Source organism: Synchiropus splendidus, chromosome 16 (genome assembly GCF_027744825.2).
Source record: "Synchiropus splendidus isolate RoL2022-P1 chromosome 16, RoL_Sspl_1.0, whole genome shotgun sequence".
Lineage (NCBI taxonomy): Eukaryota > Metazoa > Chordata > Actinopteri > Syngnathiformes > Callionymidae > Synchiropus > Synchiropus splendidus.
Genome location: NC_071349.1, coordinates 15,738,258 through 15,754,005, shown reverse-complemented (window position 1 = coordinate 15,754,005; position 15,748 = coordinate 15,738,258). Strand labels below are relative to the sequence as shown.

The window sequence follows — 15,748 nt, the reverse complement described above, 5'->3', positions numbered from 1 at the left end:
ACATAACTTTTTCACGCAACAAACTACCGGGTCCATATGGTAGGTGGATTTTTGACAAGCATCAGAATAGAAGAACCTGCTTCATTGTAACAGGCACACTGCATGACTTGGCGCCAATGATGGGATCAACGACTCAAAGAGATCGATTAACTCTCAAACATAAAAAAACAGACCACAAAAAACGTGAACCCGAAGACAATGTGTTCAGGTGGATGACTGTTTTTATTGTCGCAGCCAGGAAGTGTCTCTCAGAGCAGAGGAAGAAAGAAATGTTCACGCAGACAAGAAATAAAAATGAAGCAACTCATGATTTTCTTCTCACAAACTTAAAACACAACACTGAAATATCCAACTCATAATTAATCCTCTTGGTATAAATTAAGATTATCGTGTGACTTATATTTGAACCCCTGAAATTAAGAGGAAATAAAGATACATACAAGGCTGCGTATGATTTGGGAGGAAGGTACCGCAGTTGTGTAATACTCAGATATAAGTGTGGAGCTGTGCTAAGTCGTTCCTCCACTTCACCTTTGATATCCACAGTTCAAGCATCGGAAGAGATTCACAGCATCGACGAGAGGAGGCGGCGACTGTCTTGGTTCCAGTACCTACGTCTACGGTCCGACGCTCCTGGACGTTCTCCCACCAAAGTCTTCTCCTCATCCCACTGCTCTGCTCTGCACTTGGGGTGGGTGTTTGGGGGATTTTTGGGCAGCTGGGACTTCAGTAGCAGAGGCGCTGTGCTTGGTTCTTGTCGCAGGTCATCGACGCTCATCACAACATATGCCACTCGAAGGCGTACATCACGTTGACCACCTCCAGGCTGCGGGCGATCTCCTCCAGGATGCAGTGCTGCTGCCACAGCTGGTTCAGCTTCCTGTAGCGCTCTGGGCAGAGGTGCAGGGGGTTGCCACGCCTGCAAGGGGTGGTGAGGATAGCAGCGGTTAAGTTGGGATGGGAGGAGGTGGACAATCACCACCTCAGAGAGCCAGGGTCTGGTCACCAAACAGCCTTTCATGGCTGTGACTCTTTTTAATTCCACACCTAAGTCACTTGGGCTGTGTCCCATTTCTCACGCTAACACTAGCACTTAATACTAGCACGTGGTTCTGAGTGCCCTCCACTATGAAGCGCCTTCTGCATCCAAGTGAAGTGATAAAGACAACGTGCCATTGGCTGCACTACACTGACATGTGATGCGCAAAACCCAGTTTTAGGATGAGAAATGGCACCCAGCCTTCTTGTTCTCTGGTCATCTTAAACAATTCAAGCACGATGATCAGACTAGTGAAGTTCTTACACCAAATGAGGGTCCGTCTCGCCGTAGTCGTCCAGGTACGGGGCGGGGTACGTGCTTCCCCGAGTCTTACTGGCCATCAGAACGATCTCACACTCACGTATCCTGTCCAACACAAATCACAAACCTCATTCATCAGAACTGGGCCCAACCAAAACGGAAGATCAACTCACCTGAGAAACATGCCCACTCCGGCCCCGCACGTGGCGGCGTGAGCGGTGCAGGCGCCGACGTCCTCTCCGTCCAGCTGACTCTGACAGCAGGAGCTCTGAGAACACAGCATGGCGCCGCAGAACAGACACAGCGTGGGGTGTTTCCTCTCGTCGTCTGAAGACTTGGGACACCTGGGGAGCATGGGAGCGGTGAGAGGGCAGCACAGGCGAGGCGTTGGGTGAGGGTTCAGGGTCTCACTGGAAGTGGCTGGCCTGGTTCAGGAGGGCGCTGTAGTCCTCAGGAAGATCTATCAAGTGGTTCCGTCTCCTTGGAAACCTGTTGGGGAGCAGTCCAGACCAAGACCCTTGAATGTGCTGCTGTGTTACCAGACAACAAGTGAGCAGGATCCATGACTCACCTGACCACCTGGGCTTTGCCTCTCAGGCTTTTGGTGACGGTCGGAGCAGCACACCACCTAAGGGAAGGACAAGAAAACTGGTCATGAGACCGGAATCAGCGGCCGAAGCCCCTCCCACCTCGAACCCCCTCTACCTCTGCAGCAGCGGGGTGACCGTTTCACTGTGGTCCTGGAAGAGCAGGAACACGTTGGCGGGAAGTGACAGGTAGCTGCAGAGCGCCTCCACCTGATCCTGAGCTCTAACTGCAACAATGGACCAAATCACAGTCAATTCTAAAGAATCATTTGAATGTAGCTGTGAGCACAAAATGCTAGGTAGCTACAAGCAAGATGCAGTAAACCTTCAGTGAATCACTGGGGTCATTGAAATCTGACATACAGAAGAGAGACATGTGGCTTGACTCACCTGCAGTACTCAGGAGCTCCTCAGGAGGGGGCACTCCTGTAAGGCAATTGAAGAAGAGGGCAGCGCACCGCAGGAAGGGAGTGATTCCTCTCTTCACCCTGTCAGCCACAGAGCTGCCGGACACATCAGGACTGGACCTGGCGAGAAGAGAAAATCACATGACGGCACGTTAGAAGTGACAGGAATAGACTATGATGTAATGACAGGACAGCAGACCAAACAGAACCACCAAAGAACCAGGAGGTCCGAATCAGTCTGCTAGCCTTAATCCATACTTGATGAAACGTAAAATTTAAAAAAAGGTGAATGAAGGTCATTCAAAATGTACTCACATGCTAATGTATCAAATTTATCACATACTTTATATGGGATAAACAATTGCAAAGAGAAAAAAATGTGCAATGAAACAATTCCATTAAAAATAAATTGTATTATTTTTTTTAATTAAATTTTATTTGATCAATCATAGCAATATTTAGCACAGAAGACTTCAGTGGATGAACAATAATGATTCATAAATCTATTTTATGATGGTTAGATTTCAGAAGGCTCAGAGAGGACGGCGTACCTGCTGGTGCACTTTGAAACTGTGGAGTACAACTCTGCAGCCGCCTGTGCCTCCTCTGCTTCTTCTCCAGCTGCTGCAGCAGGGAAATCTGCAAAGCAACCATCCGACGGTCAATCTGACCCCTGCTGACCGCTGACTGTGTGTGGTCCTACCTGTGGTGACCAGCAGCACCTGCAGGACATGAGCCATGGTGACCAGATGCAGCAGGTGAAGGTGGTTGTAGGCTGAGCTGACTGCAGATGGCTGCAGGTTCACCGTCTCCTCCTGGTACAGCGAGGGGATGGACAGCACCAGGCCCACCTGAGCAGGTGAAGGCATCCGAGAAGTTAAGATTGCACAGTACTTTCAATCCAGATTGATTCAGGGAACCAAGGTGGACCATGACTCACCAAGAGGTGGAAGAAGTCGACCTCCAGCAGCGACGGCGTGTTCTTCCTGCTCAAGTGTGGCAGCAGAACTGAAAAGGTAGAACAAGGTTTGGTCCCTGGACGGAGTCACTTCACTGGACTTGATCGGTCTTTACCTGCCAGCATGTCCCTGAAGTGTCCCTGGATCACGGCCTGAGAGCTCTTGTGTCTCTGGGCTGCTGAGAACTGGACGATGGCCTTCAGGCCGGCCAGCTGACGACAACACAACATGTTACACACACACAAGTCTTGACTACAAAAACCAAGTGTGCAAACACAAACCTGTCTGTTCTGCAGGGAGCCGAAGAGCGGCTTGTCCTCCTCCTGCAGGATGTTCTCTGTTCAGACACAATGGCTCACTTGAACTCATTTGACGCATAAAGACAGTCACCTCAAGTAACCTCTGTACGTTTTTGGTCTGTGGGCAGAAACCAGAGTGCCCACAGGAAAGCCACTCAAGCATGAAAGTGAAACTCACCAATAGCCTGGATGGTGAAGGCGCAGGTGTTCCAGGACATGATCGGCACCTTTGAGCAAAGCTCGTTGGGCACCGTCTGCAGCCCCACTCTGTGCACGGTGGTGGCGCACACAACCAGCATCTCTGCTATGCTGTCTGAGAACTTCCTCCTGATGAGAGCAGAGGAAAAAGACTTCAGGGAAAACATAACACAGTTATGAAGAATACAGAAGCACTCATAAACAGATCTCAATTCCTGAAAATAGGTCCTGTACATGCATTAATCTGCTGTTTCTAATGGACTCCCCAACACTGAGCAGAGATTCACACAAATACATCAAACTAACCTCTCAAACAAGAAAACATTGCAACAGTTAGCTGCGCAGCTAAGGTCGCTCTAGTCACTTTTTTTTAGGGTACACAAGTGTTTTTCAACCATTTTCAAGCCACAGCACTCTCAGTTCATTGAAACAATCCCAGGGCTCACCACCAAAGGAACCACGGCCAAAGCACACTTGTGCTTAAAGTGCTATAGAAAATCCCCATTCATTTGTGAACAACTGTAGCTACTGACACTTGGTTGTTATTTTGCCAGGATATTTGCGGAAACAAATTGCAGAAAATGTATTTGTTTCAAATGTGATTTATGTATTTACTTAATTTAAATAACTGTTTTGATGTCATCACTTCTCTTTTGCATTATTTTATAGTAGATTTGAGTTTCCAGACAAATCCTCAGCAGTCTTTTGCTCTTTGTTGAAAAACACTGGGGTACACACACAGCACACGAGCAGGTCCAGATACCTCGACATTAGCGGTTCAAGAATTGATGGAAAAAACGACTCACGGTTCTTGGACGCCGTAGCTGAGGATGGACCTAAAGTCAGGGAGGACTTCTCCACACATCTGAGCCTCACTGCTGCTGCTGCTCTCTGTGGTGTCATCTGAGTGAGCAGCAACTTGCATTAACTTCAATAACCACCTCACATGACCTGCACACCAGTGGCAGCTCTCACCAGCGTCCTGAGTCAGCTGGAGGCCTTTAATCCGAGCAGTGAGGACCTGGATCCATCGAGGAAGAGTCAAATGTTGACCGATTAATTCTGCATTTTCGCTATGGAAGACAAAGAAAGAACTCTAATGAGATTCGTCCACGAGGCTTGTTGAGGTGTTGACAGACTGACTTACTAGTTGAACACGAGCGGCTCCAGCATGATGAGAGGGACCACGGTGTTGCATAGAGACTTACAAAGAGGACACAAATACTCGCAGTTCTCCAGGTCGATGATCATCTCGTGGAGTCTGTTCCTGGTGGTGTTCTGCACCGCCTCAAAGTATCTGCAGAAACCGCTAACTGTATCTTGTGGTCCGTTTTACAAGTCAATGGTGATGCTGACTCACTTCTGCCAGCAGGTGGCATGCATGACGTGCCCGCAGCTACCGGTGTGTGTCCCCACTGCCAGCTCCGGAGACATGAACAGGGGATACGACGACTCTGCTGGAGACGAGAGAACCATCAACAAGTCGTCTGAGGACTCAGGATGAGACGGGTGAGTCCAGACCTTCTGTATTGTTGGTCAGGATCTTCCCCCGACACTGAGTCAGCACGGTGGACCTCTGGACGCACGCAGTGAGGACCATGGCTGGAGCCTGCGTGGTCACTTCCTGCTCCTCCTGACACAGGATGCAGGTCAGCACCTCCCTCTTGGCTGGCGTGGACCCTCGGTTTGGGCCGACGGCGACACACAGCTCCTTCTGCTCCATGGAGCAGCTGAAGAGGAGGAGGAGCAGAAGAAGGAGAGGAAGCATGAGAAGGAGAAAGAGAAGAGAAGAAGGAGAAGAAAGAGAAGCAAGAGAATAAGAAGAATAAGAAGAAGAATCAACATCATCACAAACTGTGTGAAGTGATGAGTGTAACTCTGATCTCTACTGACCTCTCGGTGGACGTAACAGCTTCTCCCTGCATGGTGCCCTCCGGCATGTTGTCGTACAGCATCTTGTTGGACTCAATGAAGTTCTTCTGCATAGCTGACATCTGGGCCATGATCTTCTGACGGTGGAGCTTGGCTGCCTCTGCTTTGCGCTTACGCTCAGCCTTTTCCTTATCCTGGGAATTCTGTCGGCGACAAAGCGAGACAAGTTATATGAGGAAACCACACACAACATTTGTCGTTGCCGCTGTGTACCTCCTCTGGCTTGCTGGACTCCACACTCATGGATGACGACGGGAAGGACTTCTCTCTCACACACTTGACCAGCTCAAACATCTTCAAGAAGAGCAGTCAGTTAATTACTACTGAACTGACCGCCACACTAGCTAGCACTTGTTAAACAAACCTGAAGGATCCACTTGACTGTGTCCTTCTGGCCCTCCAGAGAAGGAAGGACTTTTATCTTGGATAACAAGTGGAACACAGACTTGTTGTGTTCTGACCCGACTCCTGCCAACACACACGGGTCATGATCAACATGATCAGCTCTGGTATGCTGCTTTTGGTGCCGATGGAGAAACTTACGGCAAGCTTTCAGGCTGAAGTCAAAGGTCACATCCTCCACTCTGCCGCCCTCCAGCAGACTCTTCTCCTCCATCAGAGCCTGAGCCACCAGGTGAAGAGCCTGATGGATCAGAGAGAGGTGGCACAGTCAGATTTATCATGTTCCAGTTTGTCTTCTTAATATGTCTGTGTGTATTACAGGTTTCTAAATGGTTTTTTTTCAAGCAAAAACTTGACAGACTGTTGTGTGCATCTACCCTCTGGATCATGATCTCAGTCCAGTGGCTGCTCTTCTCCTCGGCTGCCCGCTGCAGAACTCTCCGGATGATGTGGATGAAAACGTCGCAGCACAGCAAGCGTGAGATGTTGGCGAAGGGAGTGCAGAAGGGAGGGGGAGGTGGCGGGCGCAGCACTGTGCACATCACATGACCAGCAGTCAGCCTTCAATCACAAACGCATCATCATCAAAAACAGGACCTACCTTTGTCCTTGCCTTCCTGGACTCTTCTCTTCTTCTGAGACTCCTCCGCCTGTGAGCATTTTAGTTTGTTTACAGTCCCAACCACAGTCAGAGATTCATCTTGGATCATAGACTTGTCACCTTGCTGTGTTGAGATCTTGAGTAATGGTAAAAGAACGGGTTGAATTCCACCAGATGCTCCTTCTTCACTTCATACAAGCCGTGCCCGAAAACGCCAGGCTTCCTGTCAGGCAAAGAAGAGGGCAGAATTAACATCACTATATTTCACCTCACGTAAGGAAGGAACTCGTTCTCCTACTCACTTGAAGGTGGCGACTTTGGTGATGACCGACTCCAGACCAGTTTCGTGGCTCTCCTGCGGAGTAAAAGTTTAGAGTCGAACATGACCACAGCCAAAGACTGATGAACGGCTCACGTTCTCAGGCAACCCTTTGGCCAGACCACTGTGGGTCATGGGTTCGATGCACAGCAGGTGGATGACTTCCCGCATCGTCACATCCTCCTTGGTCACATCACTGACCCCGGGAACGTAGCGCTCTCCTGCAGACAGCAGTGTCTTTTTTGTGTCCTTTGACTCACTGAAGTCATCTCCATAGAGGAGAGCTTCATCATACCGACTACGACGATGAGCAGGTACAACATCTCCTCTGTCAATCGATTCCTCTGAATCACTTCATCCTAGAAAATTAAACAACAATCAAGTACATTTAAGAGCAAACAGGTGGAGGATTACCAAGTGGAGGAGCCACAAACCTGATCTTTTCTGGAGAACTTGTCATTAAAATAATCAAACAGCTCGAACCTCAGCAGCAAGAGCATGAGGAAGTGGTTGGCGTCCATTTTGGAAGCAGCAATCTGGAAGAAGATATGACTTAGACATGAGGAAGACAGACAGGAGGGTCAGCGATGGATCAGGACACACCTGCAGCATGAGAATGTCTTTGTCGTACATCTCGTCTCTGCACTTCACATCCTGGTAGTAGTAGACCTGTCCAAGGAGGAAGACCTCATTTGAGTCACGTGGGGATGCAACTTCATCTTATGAAACAAGTTATGATGATGATAGGAGAGTTTTGTAACAATATTTTTGCGAAACAAACCTAAAAATAAGTTACAGAAATAAATATTGTAACTACAGATATGATCAATGATGTCATTCATTTTAAATTATGCAACAATGAAAAATAAAGATTTTCCGCCCTTGATTTGAATATGAGAAAAAGCAAAGCAATAATGGCTTCTATTTCATAGAAAATAGATGAGCAGAAATAAAATATATATTTATGGCTTTTAGTGTCATTCATTCAAAACGAAAAAGAGAAATACCATGGAGATATTGTTCAAAACTTCTCAAGTAAAAAAATTAAAAGAAATATGCAAAAACAAATGAATGAGATCATTTTGGTTTGGATGGGGTGACAGTTCAATGGAAATATAAAATCAAATTCTAAAATAATAAAGTAAAATTACAACAGAAAGACACAATTTTTGAAGTCATGAAACAGAAACAACAATGAATCAAAATGAAGTCACAGGAGTGAAGTGAGTGGTCAGGTTACCTGGCTGACCAGAGAGAGACCATTCCGGCGCCACATCTCCGCCGACACCTGAGCAGCCAGAACCACGCAGCGCAGCGGGTGCTCCGCCATCTTGGGAAAGTCGTAGCTCTCCTACACAGGAAATGAAAAGTATGAATTGAAAACATCAGTCACTGACTCATCAATTAGTGTGATGTGGTGTCAGTGGTCTCTCACTGGCTCCTGCAGGTGCTTTATGGCTCCAGTTTTACAGAGAAGCACGTACAAGCCTGCAGACGAGAGAACTGGTAAAAACGCCACCAACAATTTCAACTTCACTTTCAGTCTCACCTGCCAGCAGCCTGGACAGAGGCAGGTGGATGCTGACGGGATCCTGGGACACCTTGTATGGTCGAACGTGGAGGATCTGCTTGCACATGTAGAAGTCGGTGGCCTCTCGGTGGAAGGGCTGGTTGTTGCACTGCATCAATACCATGTGGCACTCTTTGAAGGCCAGCAGCAGCAGCTCATCCTGGGGAGACGTTGTACAGGTGACTCAAGTTCCCGTTCAGTGGTCAGGTAATGCCCGAAAAACTCTCACGTCGGAGGAGCACCAGTCCTGGAACATGGCCAGGATGTGACGCAGCTGAATCTGGAGAGAGAAACCTGCCTCCCACTCGGGCTCTATCGCGATGTGCTGACCGAACTGACGCTTCACTTCCTCCATGCCCTGAGGAGAGAGGTCCTCCAGAGATCAGCAGACCTTACGCAGAAGTCACCATCTGACCAGCAACACTCACCTGCATGCACTTGAGCAGCTTCAGGAAGGATTTGAAACCGGCGAGGAATTCTCTCCGCAGCTTCTCCGTCCAGACTGAGGGTTTGCTGATCAGAATATACCTGCCAGGATACCACCCCTCCCGCATTAGCATCAGCAACACAGCGCAGGACAGAAGGTTGCTGGTGCAATCACCTGAGGTCATGGAAGATGATCTGGATCCTGGAGAACTTGTCAGAGTTGTAGCCCAGGAAGAGGAAGCGATTGTTGTCGTCCAGGTGTTCGTCCAGCAGGGCCATGACGGTGTTGATGATGACGGGGATCACCTTCTCCTCCTCCATCAGGTGTCGCGCCTGCAGCACAAGGGGTGTCAACATGCCTCTTCACTCTCTTATGTCTACATGTGTTTTGCAGGTGTAGCTCCTTGTAGTTGTTTGAAGAAGCTTTATCTCCTGTTTGCAAACAATATTTACAGCCAGTCATGTGACCTTACATGACCTCAGGTGACCTACTGAGTAATACTCACTTATTGACCAACAAGACTGCAAATGGGACCAAACTTGTTGAACTCACTGACCAGTGTGGGAACAGTGAAGATCTGGACGGACAGCGCCGTGATGGAGATGTTCCTCTCGTGGTCGTCCAGTATGAACTCCTTCTGCAGCAGCTTGTAATACTGAAACGGAAGGATCCACTTCAGACTCAAGCTTAGATTTCATTTCTTACTCGGATTCTTACTCGGGTGAACTCGATGGCGAACTGTTTCTTGAACTCATTCTCCATCAGCATGCTGCAGAAAATCAGGTCGTGCACGATCTTCCGAGCACCTGCGAGGTAAAGCAAGCTGTTAATTATTATTTTTATTATTATTATTTTGATGTTTATGAGTGAGTTTAACCTTTGTACATCCTGGCATCACGCAGCATCAGTCGGCTGATCAGACAAGGACCCTGCTGCACTTCCTTGTTTGGCTCCAGAGCCACCTGGCAGAATGCCTGCCTGAATCCCGCTGTACAACAACACACAGGTCACATGACTGGCAGCTGCCGCTGAGCCAAGGGCTGGTGACGACAGACCTGAGTAGCCGATCATCTTTTGGAACCAAGCCCCGAGCCGCAGAGCAAATGTCTGGTGAGCCATGACGGTGACCTGCAGGATCTCCACTCGCAGCGGCTGCAGTGAAATGTGCTCCGAGTTTGCCTGCACGCAGGGATTATCAACGGTGAAGCTGTGTTCATGTTGGGACTGAAGTTGCAAAGATCTTTACCGTGATCAGTTCTTTAGCCAGCTGACATGTTCGAAGGCTTCCTCTCTTCACTGCCCGTCGGCCCTGGGACCACAACCAAAGTCAACCTCATAAAACACACCAGAGGCGACTGAATAATGATAGAAATATCAAAATAATTACACACACACGGATACATAACTTCCACCGCTCTTTCCATATAGTCCTTTACCCACAAAATTATTTGTTAAAAGTACTTTAAAAAGTACATTGTTGTTGTGTGTGTGTTTTAACCTAAAGGGGGGAAATGGTTGCTTTTCAAGGGGCAATTGTGAGTCAAACAGGGTCCAGTACACAATGAACAGACCTCTTTGTCGATGAGGGTTGTGTGTGTCTGAGCCTCGGCCAGGTCGCAGTTGACCGACCGCTGCAGCGTGTAGATCACATGTTCGTACGAGTGATGCTCGTCGTTGTAGAGCACGCAGTAGTAGGAGTTCTCCTCAGTCCTGGTGGGAAACCTTGGATCATGCCAGGAACAGAGCATGTTGCACCATCAAACACTTGCCAGGACTTACTCTGGCTGTAGCTCAGGCTGGAGGTGTGACTCCTCCTCCCACACCAGAAAGTCTGTGAGGTACTGCATCAACACACGGAACAAGTTCTCCACTCGTTGGTAGTATTCCGGCTCCAACACACACTCGTCCTGGAGAACCACAGGAAATCATCAATCAGGACTGAAGGTGAAGGAGGTGCTCATGAAACTACAGGCTGAAATGATTCCATGACGGAGATAAAAGCGAAAGGTGCTTATAAATACAGAAGATCATTTGTTTAACAAAACTTGTGTCACAACTTCTGCATTATCTTTCAGCGGGCTAAATATTTGGCTTCAGAAGATTAATCACGCTCCAAACACTCGGTCTCCCGGGAGACAACATTCCACACAGATGCTCAGTATTTCAGACAAATGTCCAAGAGGAACAACAGAACGTTGTCTTGGAAGCGAGAACACAATCTCATGTAAGAGAAGACGTCAGAGCAGCGTGGGAAATGCCTGGCCCGGGGGCACTCTGACCCCATTTGACAAGTATGTGAGTCTCCGGATGATGGTAGAAGACCTTGGGCACATCCACGGCTAAAGGTTTATCCAACATTTCTGCCTTTTTGTCATCACCAAAGTCTCCATAACTTTCATTCAAGATTTAAAATACTTCCTAGCAGGAAGCGAAACATTTTTTTCCTATTCAAGTAAAACTCCTTAAATCTTTTCTCGTTGCTATTTTTATCAACACGTCATCAGCTTCAAACAACAGCCCATAATGTAGCACTGGAAAATCAAGGCCTTGGTGATATGATCTTAATCAGCACTGCAGTTGTTAAAAGCTGATCTCGATCTGGAAAGAGAAACACAAAAGAGCCTGCAGCAAACAGTGGTGTGGCTGCTGCTGTCGCTCTGCCAAATATTAAGGAGGGAGGCTGACAATGTTAAGATTTATAACTAATTCAAGTGACTTTTAAGTCCGATAGTGGAATGTAAATTGGTATAAATAAACTAATGAATTGGATCTTTGAAGGAAACTTCAGACCCTTTTGAAACTTCCGTCAGCTCGTAATTCCCAGAAATAATTTCTCACACTAGTTTATTATAAGAAGGAAGCAGCTTTGTGTTTCTCCGGAGCTGAGAATATTGTGGTGCTGGATGTTAAAATAATCATTGGAGAGGTCACTGACACCAAGAGGGTCATCCTCCCACACATCCCCGCGCTTCAACTCTCCTCACCGTTACCATGGCGGTGGCCGATCCCGGGTCGTGCTTGGAGCAGCACGGACCGATCTTCCAGGCCTCCACATCGCCGCAGTCGCAGAAACCGCCACCTGATGACGCATGCATCTGAGGGACAGAGAGAGGGCGATTATGTAAAATATTTCGAAATAAATAAATAGGGATTTAAAAAATTACAGCAAAACTACTGAGCAAAAAGGCACCACATTTTGTTATGATTAAACATTTTTCAGCACAAAAGACAGCGGGAACTTAGTCTCAAATTTCCAATTACATGTTGGAGTAAATTGTTCTCACATCTTTACACAACCCATTTAAATGAAGAGCGTTGACTATAGGCACCAACCTTGTAGCGGTGAGTTTTGTGAACACTTTCCTGGAAACAATCGATGCAGAGGACACATGTGGGGTCAATCGCACAGTCCCTGAAACACACAGACATGGTATCACATCTGAAGTGACTAGCGGCGCAGTGGCATGAAAAGTGGACAATTTAAGAAAAATAAAGAAAATAAATAATATATTTTGTAATTATACTTGTTCTTGGTGCTTGTTTAAAAAATGTTTTGTAAATCAATTGCACGTGTAGGCAAGTACTTTCACATGCAGAGATAAAGTTTGGGGAAGGTGCCACCCCACCTGCAGGAGTAGACAGTCTCCCCTTCCTTGAACACACGACCACAGAGTTGTGGCGACGTGCCGCCCTGCTTCAGCTTCTCCAGACCCGCCTCAGGGTCTTCCCCGAAAACATAACACTCCAGCGGGTGGAGGATGTGCTTCTGCAACAGCTCATCCTCGTCCTGCTGGCTGAACTCGGTCTGCAGGCAGAAGATCCGAGGCACATGCTGCCTCAGGTGACGGAGCACCTCCGCCTTCAGGCTGCCAGACTCCCGCCATTCCTGTGCGACAACAAAAGAACAACTCGTTCAGCAACGTCCCAGTTTCAGGCCCGCCCAATTACACACGGTCTTATTTATGAGACCGGTGAAGTGGTGCTTAACCCCAGTCTGCCGCTATGTAAACAGGACAAGGTCAGGTGTTCAGCTATCGTACAACAATAACAAAGATACAGATGTAAATATTGGCCCACGTCTGTAGTTCCAACATCATGGAACATCATGCACTCGTGCCCCAGAAAAGAAGTGGGTCAGTCTTCGCTATATTGTTGCACAAATGATAGAAAATCTAATGAATTAATTCACATTCCAAGGACGGGTCAACTAACAACAAACTCAATCTTAACATCCCAACTAAACTGGAGGATGACTTCCTGTATCCACTTGTTCCCTTTAACATTACATGATCAATACTGACCACTGCAAACATAAACTGTGCTAACAGCCTGTGGTGTGTTGATACAGTTGCACAAAAACCTACTAAAATGGCCATAACATTACAGAATTAGGTAATACAAATTAGGTGTTTCTTAAATTAAAACAATAATTTACACACATTCATTTAAGATCAATTTAAAATTATATGGTCATAAGAATTTGGGAACTTTCTGAAAAACCACACCCATAAAAGTACGAAATTAATTTCAAATATCTAAGTCGATGACAACTTAAAATAATCTTTGTAATGTTTTAAAGGTTTTGTTTGAGTGTCTGACACGAAAACAGTTCGGTTCCTTCTACTCAGTGATAAAGTTAGTTGTAGGTTCTTTTGAATAGTGAGCATGAACTGACTAAGATGCATTATAATCACATAAACTGGTTAATAATGAAGCATAATATCATAACATAAAACGGTACCGTTTCACTTTCGTATTGGGCAGAGAAACAGTTCGGGGGAATCCGGGACAGACCGAATTTAGTTTCGACTTAGAAGCGAAACTTAATTACATGACGATAAAAAATAAAAATCCAAGTAAATGCAAGTGAAATAAGTGCAACAATAAGTGCGATGGTCGGTGGGGAAGCGCTGTTTCTGATAGAGTTTCGTGAAGTCGCAACTTCGAGTCTCATTCCAAGCATTTCAGGGAGCTAACGTCGAAGCTAAGCGCTACAGCTAGCTTGACCACCATGACGTCGTTCGCAGCGCCGTCAGACCGCAGAAGCCAAAGCTATCAACACGCCAAGAGTCGATGTTGTCCTCGAAGCCGTGAGCAACAACTGTCGCGGAAAGAGGTCGGAAGAAAATCAAACCTTGCTGAGCCTCAGTCCGTCCAAGGATGTATCACCCTGCGCCATGTTCCATTGGCCGTAAAGTACAGAGAGTGTCGTGAAGTGACTACCTCAAGTCCAAAAATAATAAGTAGTAAAATAATAATAAAAAAAATCCTTAACAACTTTAGAGAGTATTTCAGCTATTCACCCCTTTAAATAACAAAATTACATCCCAAATTTAAATTTTATTTTTAATATTTGCATAATTTTCTTCCTCTCGTCCATTGTTAAAAACACAACTAATTGGTTCAAGACTTCAGCATCTCAGCAAGACCTCTGATCTGGGACCCTCAATACTTGTTGTCGTATCCTAATCTAACGTTATCCTTATTACTGCTTGTGTCCGACTTTATTGACATGAGCGCTACAGTGTTATACCCTAAAAGTCCGTTAGATGGCGACAGGGCTCTATAGATACCAGAACTAAACTGGGGTTGGAACGTTATACTAAAACAGAGGTGGGCAATTAAATTTCCCAAGGGGCCGGGTTATATATTGTGACCGTTGAGAAGGGCCGTCAAACACAAAGAGAGGAGGACAAGAGAAAAGTGAAAATAAAAATCATGTGTGATTATGAATCTACACTGTAAAAATGAATAGAAACTGTTGGTTTGTTGTGTTTTATTTAATTTAAACCACATTCCATTTAAAGATTGTCAATGTGGCTCATACATTTCAAAATTTACTTTCAATTCTGATGTATCTTAAGGGACAAGAAATACTCCTAAAATAGCCAACGGAAAAGATTTAGAAAAATAATTAAACAAGAAAGTTATGTTTCAGTTACTTCATAATAAACAAAAAGCAATCCATAAGACAAAATGTCAGAGACAACAACAATGTCTGTTTTATAGTTTTGCTCTGACTCCAGGAGGGCCACATAAATACAGTCAAAGGGCCGCATTTGGCCCCCGGGCCGCACTTTGCCCAGGTCTGTACTAAAAGGTTCATTCACATTTGAGGTGTTATTGATGCTCACTCCCTTTCATGTTGAAGCATTTAGAGTGTAGGTATCGAAACCAAGTGCTCACCACAAGGGCTCAATGGTTGTGGTCAGAGGTCAGACCACATCCTTCCTGACCAGAAAATGTCACACGGTTAAACACACATACATGACATCTGTGTATCTGTCTGTACCCCTCCACAGTGAGACCCCGATGTCCCCTGGTCGAAACTAAAATTGGACTACAAACCTCAACAAGACTCACCATCTGTGAATCTAACCCCCTGATGCAGGTCAAATGGCCCCCTGGTTTTTGGCGGTCACCCTCATTTGGCCTTCCTTACTGAAGTGTTGTGGGGACTGGACAAAGATTCACGTTCTCAATAACAAAAGAAGGATCTGAATCCCCCATGTGAGATTAAAGTTCCAGGAAATGATAATGTGGTTCATCCATCAAACCAGCCTGAGAGGAAGCAGGGTTGTTTCCAGCAATGAGACACACAGAATAAGAGTAATGTGAGGGGTGATAGCATCGAGGCCGCTAGGATTGGGGTCCGTGGGGTGCAGGGGGGGTCCGGGCACTTCTGGGGTTCAGCCCAGTGACACATAAATCAAGCAATGCAAAAGATTTGTTTGTGTGACGGTTACA

General features: G+C 46.5%; 1 protein-coding gene across 2 annotated transcripts; it reads right to left on the bottom strand.

Annotated features, from left to right (window-relative positions):
* Positions 1-203: 203 nt before the first annotated feature.
* Positions 204-14,201, bottom strand: ubr1 (ubiquitin protein ligase E3 component n-recognin 1). Of its 2 annotated transcripts, none has more exons than XM_053845305.1 (47): positions 14,136-14,201; positions 12,628-12,887; positions 12,335-12,413; positions 11,986-12,096; positions 10,781-10,908; positions 10,573-10,711; positions 10,248-10,310; positions 10,057-10,180; positions 9,879-9,989; positions 9,719-9,807; positions 9,558-9,656; positions 9,176-9,333; positions 9,003-9,102; positions 8,804-8,932; positions 8,554-8,734; positions 8,440-8,492; positions 8,245-8,355; positions 7,608-7,673; positions 7,439-7,540; positions 7,300-7,363; positions 7,101-7,225; positions 6,988-7,040; positions 6,806-6,908; positions 6,686-6,734; positions 6,462-6,616; positions 6,226-6,325; positions 6,047-6,150; positions 5,896-5,976; positions 5,644-5,825; positions 5,272-5,480; positions 5,111-5,207; positions 4,898-5,047; positions 4,726-4,823; positions 4,557-4,653; positions 3,731-3,879; positions 3,535-3,590; positions 3,369-3,465; positions 3,235-3,302; positions 2,998-3,145; positions 2,846-2,933; positions 2,278-2,414; positions 2,006-2,114; positions 1,872-1,928; positions 1,712-1,789; positions 1,474-1,644; positions 1,304-1,405; positions 204-919 (listed from the first exon to the last, which is right to left on the bottom strand). In XM_053845305.1, exons 1-47 carry the CDS (start codon positions 14,178-14,180, stop codon positions 778-780), a joined length of 5,217 nt encoding a protein of 1,738 aa, XP_053701280.1. In that variant the 5' UTR covers positions 14,181-14,201; the 3' UTR covers positions 204-777. The 2 variants fall into 2 exon arrangements, with proteins under 2 accessions (XP_053701280.1, XP_053701281.1); XM_053845306.1 differs by having other exon boundaries at positions 5,111-5,204.
* Positions 14,202-15,748: the final 1,547 nt, after the last annotated feature.